Source organism: Accipiter gentilis, chromosome 12 (genome assembly GCF_929443795.1).
Source record: "Accipiter gentilis chromosome 12, bAccGen1.1, whole genome shotgun sequence".
In the NCBI taxonomy this organism is placed as follows: domain Eukaryota; kingdom Metazoa; phylum Chordata; class Aves; order Accipitriformes; family Accipitridae; genus Astur; species Astur gentilis.
In genome coordinates this window covers 5,540,565-5,559,210 of record NC_064891.1, presented here as the reverse complement: position 1 = coordinate 5,559,210, position 18,646 = coordinate 5,540,565, and the positions used below count along the sequence as shown (strand labels likewise).

At 39.6% G+C, this 18,646-nt stretch overlaps 1 protein-coding gene across 11 annotated transcripts in view; it reads right to left on the bottom strand.

The window, feature by feature from the left end:
- PDLIM5 (PDZ and LIM domain 5) overlaps window positions 1–18,646 on the bottom strand; it is a 135,122-nt gene that overhangs the window by 51,162 nt on the left and 65,314 nt on the right. For 9 of the 11 annotated variants that reach the window (XR_007507857.1, XR_007507858.1, XM_049815432.1 and 6 more), the window contains exons 4-7: window positions 8,839–8,881; window positions 7,059–7,486; window positions 1,867–2,039; window positions 174–210 (exon numbers count right to left, since the gene is read on the bottom strand). Coding sequence is in view for 9 of the 11 variants with exons in the window: in XM_049815432.1 (XP_049671389.1) it covers window positions 174–210; window positions 1,867–2,039; window positions 7,059–7,486; window positions 8,839–8,881 (681 nt within the window). In the remaining 2 variants the exon portion in view is untranslated. Of the gene's footprint in view, window positions 1–173; window positions 211–1,866; window positions 2,040–2,335; window positions 2,354–4,387; window positions 4,405–7,058; window positions 7,487–8,838; window positions 8,882–18,646 lie in introns of all 11 variants that reach the window. The other 2 variants (XM_049815439.1, XM_049815435.1) reach the window with 2 other exon arrangements.

Sequence of the window (18,646 nt, the reverse complement as noted above, 5' to 3'; positions counted from 1 at the left end):
GGTTGGTCTACGCAGAAAAAGATCTTGATTTTTACATGCTGAAGTAGAAGGCAAAGAAAGAAGCAACATTTTTAAAACACCCAGATGTCACACAAATGCACCAAACACTATCAGTTAAGAATTAAGACATGCAAAGTCTTAAAAAGTAATAAAAATGGAAAACATCAACTCACTTAGTCTTCTTTGCAGCTTCACGTTCTGGTTCTTTCACTGCAAGAAAACAGAAAATTTTTATTTTCAAAGGCATGGTACCACCACACAGTGAGATTCTGCCCTGTGCCAATGCATTTACCAGAGCAGGAGATTACAACAAGGCTCATTAGGACTCCTCATCAATTCTAAATACACCCCAGTGGAAATGAGGTATGTCTATAAACTTCAAGAGCCCCTTTGCCAGCAGGATTGCTGAAAGGTGGCTCTGCTGCTCTCTGCCCTTTCCCTTGGCACGCTCTCCACGTTGGCATTGAGAAAGGTGAGTTGAGAAGGGGAAGATCAATGGAAGCTGGGAGGTATTTCTTTTGGACGAACATCTGGGGGTTTATATCAAGTGATAATCCAAGGGTCTGTCTGCAGCCAGGCTGTGAACCGTCAAGGTGCTAGAGGACTGCACACAGGATAATGTAAATTCCCAGCCCTGATTTTAAATTTGACAAACCTAGTTGCAGTCACTTTCTTATAGTATTTGTCAACATGATTAATTCATCAGTACTCGAAGACATGTTATTTGATGTTCAGGTCTTGCATTCTGCCTTTACAAGGATTAATGATGAGAATCCAAAGATAGACAATGATCCATTAACAGACTAGCACAACGCAGGACCACAAAATAATCAAGGAACTGTCCAAGTTCAGAAGATTTATCATGCAGGGACAATAATCCTTATTTGGGGACATGTTACCATTGGCTTCTAGAGTAATTCTGCCAGAAAATCAATAGTTGATTTAATCAAATCTGCCCCCGAGAAGGGGGTCTGTTTTCCTCACTACCTTCTTTATTGTAGGACTAGCTGTGAAAAGTAGAAGAATGAAATAGTCACCTCTGCATTAACTGCCTCAGTCTGAACATAACTGAGCTCAAACCTCCTGATAGCACTTCTGATGGCTTTTACACAACATTACAGATCTCACCCAATGAATTATAACTGACAGCATAATATGAAGTTTTACCATAAAATTATATGATTGGGAATGACCTTCTCTGCATCATCTGTTCCAGTTCACAGTACATGTAATCACACCATAGCATGAGCAGAGAATGGAAACATGATGTGGGAATAAATGGAGGAACTATGGATTTATGCTTCTGATTGGTTAAATCACTGCAGATCACATACTTTTGTATGACTGTCAAAGATTTTCTACATGCCTGAAAACACCTTAATTTTTCTGGAGCATTGAATTTTAAAAGGAACATTACCATTTTGGTTATACAGGAGGGGAAAGAAACAACAAATACATACCTGCCCATATCTCTGGGAGTAGAAATGGAAATTTTAAGATTTATCTAGAATATATTAATATTCAACTCAATCAGGAATAATGTCCAGTAATGAATATGGCCTGAACGATTTAGCAGTTGCTGGAGTTTTACAAAAATATTTTCCGACTATAGTCTTCTCAAACTTTTTTCTTTTAAAGAGCTCACCAAAATTCTGCCTACTGGATTTATTATCCAAGTGGGAAAAATGCAAGACATGTGACTGAATCAATGAATCATTTAGGTTGGAAAAGACCTTCAAGATCATCGAGCCCAACCATTAACCATGCCCACTAAACCATGTTATTATCTCCCCCCACCCCCAACTTTTAAAAACACCTATCTGTCCAAGGCCATTACTTTTATTTCATTTACACCAAACTACTCACTATGATCAGTGCCGGTGATTTGGGCAAGGATGCGGAAAGAGCGGGACTGGGTGGTGCCTGTCCGGGGATGCCAGTCTTCGGTGTCTTCAATCAGTCGCTTCTTGCTGGCATCGCTGTGGGTGGGTGTGTGGTAAAACTCTGTATAGGTATCCACAATGTGCTTCCGCGGGGGGCTGTGTTAAGGAGGAGAAAGCAGTGAGTGAAAAGCTTCAGAGACTGCCTGGGTTGGGGTAGATACAAAGACAAGGGCAGAACTGTGACTTTTCACAGCATTTGAAGGCAGCTTCTGCGTTTGAATGCAGATGTGCAGCAGTGAGCTCTACAGGCACACCTGAGCACAGATTCAGTTCTCTGAACCAAACACAGCTTTATAATTACTCTAACCCAACTGGAAATATTTTTCCTTGTTTCCCTGCTGAAACATTTGAAACAGTAAAAGACAGTGTTATCTACATGTTTAAGCCTTTACCGTTTGGGTGGGTTTTTCCTTGGAGATGACAGAGTAAGACAGCAAGAGAAAGTTTTCCCAGCATGAACAGAAAAAAGAAAAAAGAAAACAAGAAATAAAGTCAGAAAGTTGAAATAGAAGTGCAGCTAATTATTCTATTGAATTAGTTTTGTGGGAAAGGGCACTGAAATCCAATTAATAGTGATATTCTCATTCTACCACCAAAACCACAGCACAAAACTCCCATACTTAGATTAAACTCACAGCGATTTCCTTACAGGAATGAGAGGGGAATTTGTCTCGGTAAAGCAGGGCTGTCTACTTAGTTAGGATCAGGTGCTCCTCAACAAGTTATCCCCCTGGTTCACAAGAGGCAAAGCACTAGCTGTGTGCAAGGGCCACCTAGTACGTGCCAAGTCTTTTGTGCCTGGCAAAGCCTGGATCAGAACCAGGCCATCTGAAAGTGTATGTAGCGATGTTCTGGAGCATAACATGGAGATACTGATGCTCAATACCCTCTCCGAAAGTCAAAAAAGTGGGGTAATCGTTCCATCTGGAAATTTTCCCCACAGTAACCTACCTACATGCTACTACCAATCCCTGCACTAGCAGATTTGCAAGAATACAGGGTTTTAAAACTTTGCTTGCAGTAACTGATGTAAAGAACATATAAAGGCACTGATCACTTCAAGAAAAGGGAACAGAAGATTCAACCTATATATATATTACTCCTAAATTCTACAATTGTTATCCCAAAGCATTAATCTTTAAGACCCTTTAAAACGTACACTTATTTTTACATAATCTACATAAGACCAACTGGGCAAAACTAGTTCTTAAGACATAACAATTCTAATTAAAACAAACAAACAAAAAACCCAAAACAACCCAACAAATCTTCAAAAGTCACTTTTATTTTTGCCACTACTTCCCCACTGTACTTATAATGTCCAAAGTATTTCTGGTGAAGAAAGGTGGAAAATATGAATGAGAATGATGTAAATTATTAATTGTCAACAAGTACGAATTAGGCCCATTCAATGGAATGCATTAGTAAATACTTAAGCTTAAAAGAATACTTAATACTTGAAAGAAAGAACGATGTGTAAGGTATCATACAAAATTATATAAAAGATTGAATTTTTTGACACACAGTATTAGTGAAGTACATGTATCTTGTATCAAAGTTACTAAAAGGGGGAGAGGTATAGAAACAAAGACAGTGCTATTTCCAGGATGGAGTACAAGAAGTACAGAGAAAAATGAAGTAAAGCATCAAAACAGTTAATAGCAAAAATAACATCTGAAAATTAAAGCAGTAATTAAAGGTGTGGAACTACATGGAAATATAATTATTTACATGCAGTTGACTTCATTCTAGCAACTACCACAGTGAAATAAGTAGTCTTTCACATTTCTTGAAAGTGGTATTATAAACAAAATATGCTGCTGACTTCTCTTGTGGATCCTACTGGTGCCTTTTTTAAGGCTTAAGAGTCTACTAGTAATGACTCATTGAGGCAACAAGGTGGTGCCAGAGACAAAGGAAAATTCAATGAGATGGGCTCTCCCTTAACTCAGCCTTGAGGCAAGGGGAGAAAAGACAAGCCAGTGAAACCTCAATCATATTGATCATCCTTAATATGTACAAATCACAGTATATGGATGTTACTCTTATTTTTGTTATACGAATTCAGTATCCGGCCCTTCATTCCATAGTCCTCAAACCATTTTTGCTTTTATACTCTATTTCACCATTTACTAGTTGTATTACCAACACCAATCAGCCATAGGTTCACCAAGAATTTATCAATACACACAAACACCACACAAATGTTTTGTGGAATAAAAAAAGCTGCAAAATGTAACACAGTGGAAAGCAAGATCACATCATGTCCAATGCAGACAAAACCATTTACTATACTAAGAAGTTACTAAGAAAAGCTGAAGCTGTTTTGCAAAATTTAAATATAAAGCTCTGTAAGAGCTATAATTTTGCAAAACAAGAATACATGCTGGTTATTCCAACAGGAAAAACGACCATAATTCAACTCCAGTGCTGTTGATACTAACTTTGTCACTGTTGTTATCTGCAAGGGAAAAAAAGTATTTGATGTGTTAATACATTCTTTGCTTCTTAAAATATTACAGGAGTTTCAAAATCCAAGCTCTCGTAAAGCCATACGTCACGTAAGTAAAACTTAAAATCATCAAGAGAACCTACAAGGGAAAAATTAGCCCAGCTGAACTTAAAATGAGTGAAGTATATGGACATCTTACCTGTTTTAAGCAGCAGGCACGTTTTCATGCAAGAGGTGGCAAGAAGGTCATAATAAAAACATAACTGCACACAGCCTAATGAAGGCAAATTGCTTTCTTTCTAAGCCAGGACTCAACAAGGGAAACAAAACTTCCTTCCCCATCCTGAAGTGAAGGCAAATAGTTTACATCCTGAATGTGGTTTGAGGGGAGCCAGGAGGGTGGGAGGAAATTCTGAGTATGACAAGGTGCATGTCTGAAGAACTGCATTTGCTCAGCAGTGCTATTTATGACAAGATATGTTGCCTTTTCTTTCTTTTTTTTTTTTTTTTTTTTTTTGAGAAAATGAATAATATGAAACACAGAAGCAAAACGGAATTTATTGCAGAGTGATCAATTATTCTAAACTTCAATGTTTCTGATATTTCATGAATATCATTGATTCCATTTTAAATGGGGAGATAGTCAAGCATCATTGTAAACATGTAATTTTTCTAAGTAAAAATAAGTAGTGTAGCAGCAGGCCAATACAATAACTTTAGGGGGTTTTGTTTACTTGTTTTTTATTTCTGCCTTAGGACTGCCAGAGAGTTAGATAGCGCAAACACACTATTGTAAGAAAGATGGCAAAATAAAGTAGGTTTTTACAGCTCTAAACATTTTCAAGCTTTCCCAAATTAGATCTGCAAGATTGGCAGGGAGACAGGGATTTCTTCACCCGTCAGCTGCGATACTCTTCAGTTGGTATTATTCATCCCCTATCTGTAAGGTAGGGCACCTTACAGTGCTCACCCAGTCATCCGATCTCGATTGTCAAGCGCTTACTCTACGCCTGCAGCACTTCCCTCCAGAAGACTTGATTTTGTTGCTATTGTTCCTCTTTTTCAGTACTAATTGCTGCTTTTGATTACTCCTTACACAGTTACTTGGTAAAACAGCATTCCTGGAAAGATAAGAGATGGTTTGGCAAAGTATATTCAACAAGACTACCAGCATCAAGCAAGTCCTTGGGATCTCCGAATTTCATCCCACTTCTATGCAGTGTGGACCCCTGCCATCAGCTGTTTAAGAAAGGGCTGGAAGTTACCATGGCAATGGTGTGATATAAAACGCATACAGACTGCATTATATGAGTCCACATATGGAAAATATTCATACTGCAATATAAAGGGAATAGGTACCTAAAAAATCTTTTTCCCCCATGAGAAGCTCAACTGAAACTGCAATTTATTCTGTATTTTAGTTGGTGTGGATGTTTACCTTTCTGTAGTGTTCTTCATAAACTTTACATACTGAGAGAATATCAGAGGAGATGGGTACTAGGTCTATTCCTCCAGCCCCTTGCCTTTGAGGGATGGGAAACAGTAACCACAGCTTTTCGCTTTTAAGCGCAGGCTTTACATTCTTAAGATCGAAGAGAAACCTACAGCTCCTCTCCTGCCCTTTTTATTACTTAATTCAATCTGCCAGACACTGCTGCTGGGCACAGAGGCCAACTGGCATGGGACCACTCGCACCCAGCCGCCTCCTCACTCAGCTGGGAATCAGTCCCTGGGATGCTGCAGCTCCCGAGCGCTGCCCAGGAGCTTCTGGGAGAGCCCAAGGCTGCCCTGGCCAGACGAGTGCTGCTGAAACAGGGCAGCGGTGCAGGTCTGAGTGCCCAGGACTGCTGCTGGGCTCAGTTTAATTTACTGATCTATTGTTTACTCTCTAGATGCTACACCAGATACAGTATAAGCCTTTTCTGTAGCCTTACAGTCCCTTAAATGTTAGGTCTCCAATATCCACTTTAACATAAACAATTATCTGAATACAAAAATTACTCATGTTTTAAATCTGTGTTGCTTTTTTAAGGGAACGGTAACATTTAAAGTTGAGGTATTTACACATAATGCTGCAAGAAGTCTGCTCAACACCGCCAGCTTCCCTGAATGCATCTTGAAGTTTCTCATGCGTTGTGCAGAGAAGTAACGTGACATCTGTCCCTTTGCCTCCCTTCTGGGACCTTCCTCCACCACTCCTGCTGGGACCACGGATGGCCTTTCAGAGCATCTCATTCCCTGCCGTCGCAGCGCCCACTGACCCTTCTTGACAGACCGCTCTGCATTTTTGAGTGCCTGCTGCTTTCAGCCACCGTATCAGGAGTCAAAATACACAGTGAGACACGGACACCGAAATTAATACCGGGCTTGTTGTAAGGTCCAGAACGCATTGTGATACAACCGATCGTGTAAAGCATTTCGCGGTCCTGATCCAATTTAGCTGTGACACTCTATAAGCCAGTATGTCACCCCCGAGAAAAATCACCACCAAAAGCCTGGCTCAGCCCTTTGAAGCATGCCTTGTAAGAGGCGAGTCCTTCCTCAGGGCTTCGTTTCTGAGGATTAAACGACTCCTCCAAGCTGTGTTTTACTTAGCCCTTACACAAGCCCAGCTTTTTTCCTGCGAGGCAAGGCCCTCACAGCAAAAAAAATTTCCCACCTACCCATTTTGCTGTTTACTCTCCCCCTGGTTTTCTCTGAATCCTCGTCGTGGCCCCTCGGCTACGTCCTGGGCGCCGTCGCCGGCCGAGGCGCTCGGGGCGGCATTGTGCGTGGCGGCGGGCTGCCGTGGGACATTAACTGCAGGTTTAGCAGCGCTCGGTGCAGGCGGCCGCTGCTCAGCGTTAGGCTTGGCATTAACATGCAGTCCGGGCACAGCAAAGGGGGCCGGGGCGGCAGCCGTCGGGGACGGAGCCGCCACCTGGGCCGGGGCGAAGGCGGAGGACGGTGATGGGATGGAGGTGACTTTGGAGGAGGTTACGGCTCCAAACGGCCTCGGTGTCTTATTGTAAGCCACGCTCGCCGTGGCAGTGACTTTGGGCGCAACAGCAGAGGCAATGGGCACAGGCTTAACTACTTCTGTAGGTTCTCCCTATGTGAGATGAAAAACAAAAAAGAAACACACAAAACCACGCCAGACGCATGCACGTTCCTCAGCAGGGATTTTCGGTGCTCTCACGGGAGATAACCCACCTAGCGTCGAATGAAGAAGCATAGAACAGAAGCAAGCTTTACCGAGACTGCAGCCGTGAAACGTATGGAAAAAAAACCAAGCCATGCGTTTTAGGAAAGGGAACGATCCAAGCACGCACAATCAATATGAAATCCCACGATGCTGACTCCTCTCATCATATCCAGAACAGCCACCCCACAAATCAAATTCAAGAGAAACTGAAGAGCCACTCTATTGCAAAACCCACCGGGTAACTCATGTGGAAAAAATTAGTGTTTTTTATAAAAATCCACATTCCACCTCTCAAACCCAATTCAAGATATGCACATTCCCCATACACAAACAGCATGTGCATGTGTACACACACACATTGTATATAAGGGCTGTATCAACAGATCAGTAAGAGTGGAACCAGAGCCCAGGAGCTCATTTATTAGAGGCTAATGCTTTGGGACTCAGTGAGCTTTTCCAGTTGCACTCTGTCAATGTACCCTAACGTCTTCACAAAAAATACAATTTTTTTTATTTTTTTTATTTTTTTTTTCCTGGGAGCTATGTTTTAACATGGTGGTTCCCAAACTGTGGCCTTTCAAATCACAGTCAGCAGAACACTAACATAATATACGTTATTTATGTCCTTTGGAGAGGAATTTCAAATACAGGCCATTTGTAAGTATTTTCAGGTTTGCAAACAGCCTTATCAAAAAGGAGGGTTTGAAACTATTGCTTGAGAACAAAACATTAGAAGAACTCAAGTAATTCCCCAATGCTCTAAGGAAAGTCAGGGGAATTGTTCTCTGAAACTCTAATATTTAGATAAGCTTCTTCCAAATATAAAGGGAGATTTCAGTGCCCATTAAAAAAAGGCAAAACAAGTAAAAAAACAAACAAAACAAAAAAAAAAAGGGGAAACCCCCCACCACCACCGAAAAGCCCTACTAGTGTTTCTCTCTTAGGGATAGAGGAAAAACTTCGGCAATATCTTTCTAAAAATATGTTCTGAGAGTTGGCAGATAACGTTTATTCTTTTTTTTTTTTCTTAAATAATAAATTGCCAGGTCTCTCAGTTCTTTTGGCGGGGGGGGGCGCACGGAGAGTAAAGTTACTCAAAGATAAAAACGCTGCGATGTTCTTAATGTAGCACATGGAAATCAAGCAAGTTATATTTGAAAGGAAAGTTTGAATGACAGTGCTTATCCACAACAGGGTTTGACAGATGGGTAACAGTTAGTGTCACATGCTACATTTCTTGGTTGCGATGATGAACATACCTTTGGTACATTAATAAGATCAGGTTTTTGTACAGAGGCCACTCTGGAAGAGGAAAAACATACACATAATCATAAATAACAACATAAATAACAAGTTCTTTAATGTTTAAGCATTTCCCTCTTCCAACTCACCACATCCACCCACAGATATATCAAGTATTTCATTTTTTTTCCTCTAAAGGAAACAAGAAGTATTCAAGTTAAACCTACAACATTGTTGTTAATACAATGAAAAGGCAAAACCAAACCAGATTAATTTCTCTGGATACAATGTCAGGAACTCTAGCATCTATCATCAAGTACTATTTGATTTATAAATTCATAATACCATATCACCAGTTAGGAGACTTCAGGTCCAATTTGCTTATTGTTTTCCATCATTTCATAAGAAACTATCATGTAACTGAAAAGCTCTGATCAGATGAATTGCATTTTAAATAGCACAGAACCTTTATTCAGGCTTAAAACAGGAAGATTCCTTTTAGAACAACAACAAGAAGAATCCTTCTGAAGGACTTAGCAAGATAAATTATACAGAAACTTTTTGCACAGTCTTTGGTCTTCAAAGATAAGGTTAATGTCACTTGAACTCCACAGTAGATGGCAAAAAAATTTCTTCCAAACAATGGCTGCATTGAAACTACTATGGGGTAGTGGGAAGGAAAGGAAGTACCGCAATGGAAAGGATTAAGAAGATGAAGAATTGAAAGATTTTGTTATACCTAATGTGAACTGGCAACATGTTACAGGTAAAGGCATCTCACTTGACTGTTTTTTTCAGATTTGCATATAGTTGTATGGAAAAATATACACACACAAAATTTAAAAAAAAAAAAAAAAAAAAACACCAGCAAAAAAATCTGGCACACTAACATTTTGTCTGCAAATATTGCTGCTGATATACTTGACTCTTTTCATGCTGTTTCAGTAGAAAAGTGGCTCCTTGCCACATTTCAAAACACTTCTGGCCATATTTGGTAGCTGCTCAGAAAAGCTGACACCCTTAATGATCCAAAAACAAGCAATCATATCCTGCCTGAAATCACACAACCCCAATTTCCGATGAATCTTCTAAATAGGGTTTGGAAGAACTGAAGCTGGATTCTCATTTCCAAAGATAATTTGCCGGGGAGGCAAAAAGGTTCATTTAACTGGAGATCAGCTAACAGAGGCTACAATTTAAAACACTTCTATTGTATAAACCAGCTTTTCTATCTCTACCAGGAAAACGTGTAGAACTAAATTTGAATTAGGCACACATGGTCCATTTAACAACTCCTTTTATATTCTCCTTTTTTTCTTTTTTACTAATTATGTTCAAAATGTTTACTCCTTCCCTCAAAGCCATTTGGCCCTCAGGGCTCATCAGGTTCAAGCAACAGCAATCCTGCTGCAGGTTCAGTAGCTAACTTACAAAAAGGAAGATACATATAATCCACACGCTATGTTGGCAGGAAAAAAAAAAAAAAAAACAACCAAACAAACAAAAAAAAACCACGACAAAAAAAACCCAAACACCATCACATGAGAAGATCATCTTCTGCACTTCCCCTTCACCATTTGCGCATCACTGCTGACACACATTATGTCCACATCAACAGTAATTCTCAACAGAGAGAGGGTTTTGTACGCTCTGAGGAACAGGTTCGTTCTCCCCTTTCCCACAGAGCGTGCAGCCTATGAGAAGACTGACCTCCGGCCCTCCAAAGCACTGGGGTGCATCATTAATCATTCCTAATTGCAGAGTTGTCAATTTGCAGCAACAAAAGCAACAAGAAGGGGGGGGAGGGAGGGGGGGGGAATGCCAATACATATGGAAACTCTTCTTTCTTTTTTAAGACTGGAGTTAGAAGGAAACATGCATCTCACTCCATATCCTAGGTATACTTTTTTTTTAATAAAGTAGCTTGGAATGTTTTGTGTATTTATTAAGCTGACCTAACAGTAAAAAGTGGAAAGACATTCGTTATTCAAGTCAACTACCATATTTCATGCTTGAGAAAAAAAAAACCTTCTCTTTGCTAATGCTGGACCTTGAAGTTTCAGTCTCATAAAAGGCACATACTTAATTTTTTTTTTGTTTTAGAATATAATCAAATTTGAGTTTGCAATGGATGAAATCGCTCTACGTTCATCAATACATCACTGAGCAAAAATTATTTCAAACCACTATTTCCAGATGATCTGAAGACATATTCTTCAAAATTCATCCTCAAAAATATCATACATAAAGAAGAAAAAGAAAAAGAGGGTGAAAAAAAGGCTTGATAACTGAAATGTTCGCAATGTTCTTTTAACATTGGAGTCAGACAGCACAACATTACTTTATTTTCCCCAAACACACTTGAAACAAGGACATAAATTTGCATGTCCCAGACATACTTCAAACAGTTTAACTTGGCCTTGTTGACTTCAGACCATAATCAGACTAAAATCTGTGATTTACACCATATTGTATAAAGAAAATGCTCACCCAGCAAATTGAGCCACCAGGATCTGAATGTGAAAAATGCACAGTGGCTAGACAAGACAGTACAAAAGGAAATGCCCACTTTAAGTTGGAAAGCGAAATGTGTCCAATGCACATTTAAGAAAATATTTCCTGCAGGGCTATTTCCCTTAAGATTTTGATAGATACTACCAAACTGCATAGCAAAAAAAATAATTAAACTGCAGAATCTTGTACATTTTCTTAGCTGTTAGCACTTTGCTTCCCGCCTAGCAATTAAACATATTAGGATTTCATGCTGGTTTTATCATGTTGAATGTATGAATAACTGATGATAAAGACTTTCAAAATGAGATGACACACTTGCCGTATTATTACTTATTAGAAAAGCAGGATGGCTCAAAGCAGGTTATTTTCTGAATGATTTAAAACTAGCAGTTCAGTATATTAGTTTATGCAATATTTTCAATAACATACAAACAAAGCAAAGACATAAAAGCTTGGTATAAATTCTTATTATAAACAACTCACACAAAAGACCTTGGCAAACAGCTACAGTTTTCAGCTTCATACAAATTATTATAAACAACAAAAATAGAAGCAGCAGCCATCACTTACTGAGAGCCTAATACTGAAAATGAAAGTGCACAAAGTTTTTGCACAGGCTTCTACATCTAAGTCGTTTATTCTTTCAGGGAAAAAAAAGCTATATTTAGCCTGTGTAAACAGTTCATTTTGACCAAACATGATCAAATTTGCTCTCTAAACATACCACAAGCCATTCCTCTCTGATGAATACTTTCATGACACTTAATGCAATTCAAAACATTCCAACTTCCAGCGCAGCCTTATTAGGAAAATGAATTAGTCTGCTCTTCGCTGCAAGCAATATGCCCAGCAAAAACTATTCATTCTTTAAATTCTCCTTTTATTCATTCCCTTTCCAAGTATTTCACCCATTAAAAAAAAAAAAAAAAAAAAAAGACACAAGCAATTCAACAATCCCTTCTATAATTACCAGTAACTGGAAAAACCCATTATTAAACCTAAACCTACAGTATTTCCTGCTTCTGCAATGAGTACAATTTGATACATCACCTCCAAAGACCGACCATCAACGAAAATGCTGTAATCTCAATAATTAGCACTATGGAAGTAAATTCACTGCAAAGCAGGATTTTTTTGGACAAGTCTCAGCTGTCCTGTGTGCATTAACCACACCACAGAGGCCCAAACCCTCAGCCAATAAATCCCTAAAGCTTTATTGAACCTAAAATTCAAATGACATTTCAGAGTCACATCTCCTCTGAACTCCATTTAAGTCCCACCATCCCCAGTCCTTCTGCCCCTTAGTAAAGGGACTATATTATATTCATAACTTAAAAAGCAGATGCTGAACTCAATAGAAAGTTCACAAGAAGGTAACGGTGCTTATGAACCCCTGTATAAACATGGGGAGCACGCAATACCAGTATTAACACAGGTACTGCATTTGGGGTTTTCATACCTCCGTAACTTACAGGATTGCTCATAAACTCTGGTGTGAGATACAAGAAGCTGCAAGACCTTCACAGAATCATAGAATCATTTAGGTTGGAACAGATCTTTAAGACCATCGAGTCCAACTGTAAACCTAGGACCGCCAAGTCCACCAAACAAAGTCAAGGCTGGAAGATTTTCCACAAAATTGTATTCGTTGTTCTGAACTGAACCTTTCTAATAGGAGGAAGGAAGAAAGGAAGGATTTTTTTCACCCACTCTCATTTTCAAAACTACCTCCTTTTTCCTAGCTGATCAACCAGGATACAGGTTTTGGCAGCAGATACTACATCCCTGAAAAGCCACTGGTCAGATCTTCCTTCCGAAAACCTGATCTTTCAGCCATTTTGCCATTTTAGTCTGTAGTTCTGTAGGTTTGCTTCACTTTATTTCTAAACAGCAGTCAGCTGACAGGGCAGGAAGCTAAATGCATTTGCTTTTCGTAAATTAGCCAACTCATGAAAAAAGATGACAAGCAGAAAACGTTTAACATATATAACAAGCCATGACTTTCACTAGGGGTTATCTGAACAAAAACAAATGCAGATGTAATTTAAAACACAGAAAAAAGAACAATCCAAATATATTTCTTTTTGCCTTAGACCCAAGCCCCTTCTCTATTACAGACATAATTCATTTCTTACCAACCTTGCTCTGGCTCACAACAGAAAAAGCAGAAACATTCATAAGCTTGCTTCTCATCGCAACTTACACACCATCAGAAATGGTTGCCTTACATACACTAATATAATATATGACTACGTTTCCCATAGTTTTGCAGAAACACACACACTGGCCCAGGCAACACCAGTGGGTAAATCAGTGCTTCAGCAATCTTGCCAGGACAAGCACCTGTGCCTTGAGACTGCAAACCTCTGCACATCCCAATGCATGGCAAAGCACAGGTAGCAAAATTATCACTAAGTACTGCTCAATAAGAACTGGGATCTGTTGCAGTCATTGCAAAAAGGAGATGACTTTTTCCACCTTAAGAAACACGGTAATGTTTTCAAATCTATAGTCTGGTCATTATGCTTGCTAACATACCAACGGATGGCTGTCAACAACATTTTATTTCTTAAGTCATTCTCTTCATTCTAGTTTATCATGTCAGGTTCCATTTAGTTGAACATACCAAATTATGACAAATATGGATGTTAATTGCAATCAAACAATGCAGACTTCAGCACTGACTGCCTGCTTAAGGGAGCAAATGGCAACTTCAAACCAGTGCCATAGCAGAGAGAAGAGGGGATGCATAATGGCATTTCAGATACCATACATTTCCAGGAGTCTTGGTACGAACACCTCATTCTGACAACTAATTCTTACAATAAAAACGCATTCTTTCTCTTCTTGCCCTTCAAAACACAGGCTGTAAATGCATGATAATTCAAACATTAAAATGCAAACAGCGTGAGACACAGTTGTTTCAGCATTAACAAAATATTGAAAAAAGCTCCTGTGGATGCTCCCTTTATATGTGAAATCTCACAGAAGGATCTCTTCAGTCAGATGAACCACTTTAAACAGCTTATAACTTTTGGGCTTCCTGCCCTTTGATGAGGTATATTTAATGGAGTATGCTGAGAATATCAGTATTCATTTCTTGACAGAACAGTACCTCAAGATAATACTTAACACCTTACTTCACTATATTTAGCCTAGGAATGTTAGCTAGTGAATCACTCTCAACAGATTCTACATTTTCAGTAAGTTTAAAGGGGGAGAATTAATATAATGTGCATGTCAGCATTTTACATTTGGTATACACTATATAATACCTTTACATCCTCACACCATGCACTCCACCAGCACACCAGATTACGATGAAGCACTAAGACAGGTAAAAGCAAGAAAAATTATGTTCTTGCTTTACTGGCTATTTGACAGTTGGCCAGATCAAACGTAAGTCCTCCCTCTTAAATTTAAATAAGGTTTGGGATTTCATCATTATGTGTTAAAATAAACAGTACTGACATTCTAGGAGAGAAACAAGCTGCCCTCTGCTTTGGTATTCCTACCCACAAAGGATTAGCTGTTTTCAAGACCTCCCAAAGGCAACCACTACTCATAGTCTCATTCCTGTGGTCTGTGGCAACCCTACCGAATGCATTTGTAAAGAGAGTTTAAGTGCAGGCAGATAATATTTTATTCTATTAAAGCAAAACCAAACACCAAACAAAAAGCTAAAGAAAAAATACCGTGGAATTTATCTCACTTACCTTCTAACTGCCAGAGACTTTTAAAAACATGCTTCTCACTCCCAGGAAGGCAGAAGGTTTAGAAACCTTGAAAGCCCATGCATACGGCCAGCACTGGAATAGGGGGGGGGGGGGGCCACATCTGTCCGTACCTGCCCATGACTTCCCTGATCAAAGCCCAAACAGGTAAAGCATTCCCAGTACCAAGTTTGGCCAGTGCCTTACAATTCTGTATGGCAGATCACTGCCATTTGTCCTAGAAAAGTTATAAAGCAGCCTATAAACAAGTGGTAGCTCAGCATGTCTAAATGAGTTTGGTAGGCAGGAATCCCATCTTGCTGCTGCTTTGCTACTCACAAGCTATAGGAAAACTAACGGCTTGTATAGAAGACCTTATATTACATTACCTTCAGTGATGGTGGTAACTTCTATCTGTTATGCCTTGTTATAAACTGATTTTTTTCTTTAAGCATTCCTAAAGCTGTCTTGCCAAGTAACAGTATCCCCATAACAGTTCAGTGCAAATAACAAGACAAAACAACTATACCCAGGCTTTTAATAAAGCGGATTTTATACATTTGATTTTCTTTAGAAGTGCTTATTAGATACTAATTCTAACACAGCAAGCTACCTTTTAAAAACAGCCAGCTTAATGAAAAGCATAGGTCTAAATGACTTGCAGGCCTAGGCAGTCTTCCAAAGCCCTCAAAAAAAAAAAAAAAACCAACTCAACTTCATGTTGACTTCAGTCTGTCATCAAATCTAGGTTATAATTTAGGAGATTCAAACCTAAACACAATTATTTTTTCCAGTGTTTTCCACAATATAGTGACTAATGTTTAAATTACCTCTTTTGTCTAAAACATAGTCCAAATAAGCTTGAAAGTGCAGTCGTATCTATTTTAACTGGAAATTCATGACAAACAGCTCCACAATCCCCAACATATCCTTATTTGGGATTTTAATTTTTTTTTCCTCTTCAGTGCATGCTTGGGAATGAACATTTATATCAATATTTTTTTCTCTCAAATGAAGAATCTGGCAATTTAGAAAGCCATTAGATTATTATATTTTACTTCTTACGGGAGGCTAAGTACATCTCTCCTCTGTAAAGCAGCTTACCCATCCATGGCTTCAAGAAAAACTGAGAGATGTAGTGGAAACACAGTTAACCAAATGAGATGAGAACCGTTTCCGAGGTGTTGGGCAGCAATAACAAAGACGAGCCAACTCCTTCTCTAGGTCACCAGCATGGGAAACAGTGTCACCCACCCAGACCCCAGAAGCACTGCCCAGGTGTCTTTGGCCAAATCCCAGCTGCTTCCTTACACCTCCTGCTTCCTAACGACTTGCGATGATACAGGAACAACGTGAGCAACCGAATACTACAACTTCCGGATTTCCATCTGCAGTGTTTGGAGCCGTACATCGTCTCAACCACGTGGACGTGTAGAGAGCCTGCCGCAACTGCATGGCTGTCAGGAAAATTGCTGGGCCTGGGCCTGGTCCAGAAAAGCCAGGGACGTGGCAGAAGTCACCGATAAAGAAACATGATGCTAAATACATTAAAAAGGATGAACTCTGTTGGTTTTAATAGGATATGCTATGGTTTTAATTCTTTCCCTTTAAGGTCAGAATTACCATTAAGCATTTGTCTGACTCCTGAGCATGACCCACCACCAAACAAGCACGTTTTCTTTCCCATCCAGCCCCCTCAGACACCTCTTTCCTCCCTCCTATTCCACCCGAGCGGTGAGGGATGACCATCTACCCTCGAGGCGCACGAGCCCAGGGCCTGGCTGGCAAACTGCCACAAGGACGACCACGGGCCCTTCCACCGCGGGGACGCCACAGCCTTCCTTGCAGCAGGTGTGTTTTGAGGGACTCCCCCCGGGCTGTCCCCAAAGGGGACACCACCACAGGTGGTGGTGGCTGGGGACAGCAGAGCTGAAGCACTATAAACCACCTTACACAATTATTACAGGATCAATTTAATGAACACACGCTTGCCAGAAGTTAACTTTTCCACTACAGGTCCTCGCTTTCGTTGCCCTTTATTGTTTCCGTGTACTGTTTACATGTTTATATATTTAAGGTCACTGGCTTAGCGGCATGCATTGCAGGTCTAACATTCTGAGAAAAGCCATTTATGTCTCGACGTGGCTGTCTACTATAGTTTTAGATATCTAACAACTTCAATTTGAAAGAAGTCTTATAAGGAAACCTCCAACTATTACACCTAGAAGACCTCAAGTTAGCCTGGCCAACAGGTCTCACCACACCTTTAAGGGAAAGGGAAGCCAAAGAGCAACTGTCAGAGTACAAGCTGTAGGTGGAAATTATTTTGTTTACTGCAAAAGCTAAGCAAGAAAGAACAAAAAGCAGCAGTGATCTCAAATAGTTAATTCCTGTAGTCAATAAACTGGCCAAGGAACCAATTATACCAGAAACTCTAACACTGATTAAAGGTGCAGAAAAAGCGCTGGAATTCTTCTGTTGTTCGCAACAACTGTGAAAGAGGAGAGAAATTAATAATCCCATCTCACTCCGACTGATCCAGCTAACTGGATCATTCTAGCTTTAGCTTCTCAGCTCAAAATACTTAGGGGATAACATTCACAGCACGCTCACAGCATATGAAGCAATTAACTGCTTTTGTGGGCAACTAATCACTGATGTAAAACATCTGACGGTCACAAAACCTGTTGAGATTTTTCACAATGCTGCAAACATTACTTTGCTATAAGGCAAGACAAAAGTGAGCAATGTTTGACAGGCACAATATGTGTTTTTATTACCTCATGGGGTTTTGTGGTTCTGTGCCACAGACATGACTTTCTGCTGACAATACCCTAGAATTTTTCAAAGGCAGTAATTTTTCAAAAACTAGGCAAAAAGAAAAAGGCTCCAAAACTGTGCAGCTGTGCAATTTGGTTATTAATAGATGTTCGACTTTGCAGCTACCACTAACCTTTCTACTAGGTGGTATAACACACAGATGTCTTGCAGTTGTGGCTCTCAACTTGTATTTAGCTTTGTTTCAGACCTCTAGAGAAATCCTGTGTACCAGAAAAACCTGCCTGCTTTTCCCTACATTACCAAAAATCCCATCTTTCTTATGCTGTTACATTTTCACGATACTACCACTATCTTTCAGGAAGACATTTATTTTCCAAACAGCCAATCATTAATTTATTCTCATTCCATTCTTTATTGGAGGAAGGTAGCGAGAGCCCTATTGATGAGTCAGGACACTACAATTTTGATTCTCAACAGCTGAGAGATGATCTTGCATGGCAGAGGACAGGTTTAATTTAAACAGTGTCTCATTTTCTTCTGTGGGCTGATGCTTAGGAACAGTTTATCTAACAACACTGGTCAGTTCAACATGTGAACACTTATTTACCTTAGTTTTTTTTCTGTTCTTTACATCCCACATTCACAGAGATGCAAAATTAACTGCCTGAAATCCAGAAAATAAACAGTTACCTGCATAGGTACTAAATACTCACACTATTTAGCCAGTTCAAGCTAACGAACTATTTTCAGCATATGAAGGGCACAGCCCATATTTAAACTGTGTAAGCTTCTTTTAATCCATTTAGAGACAACTGTC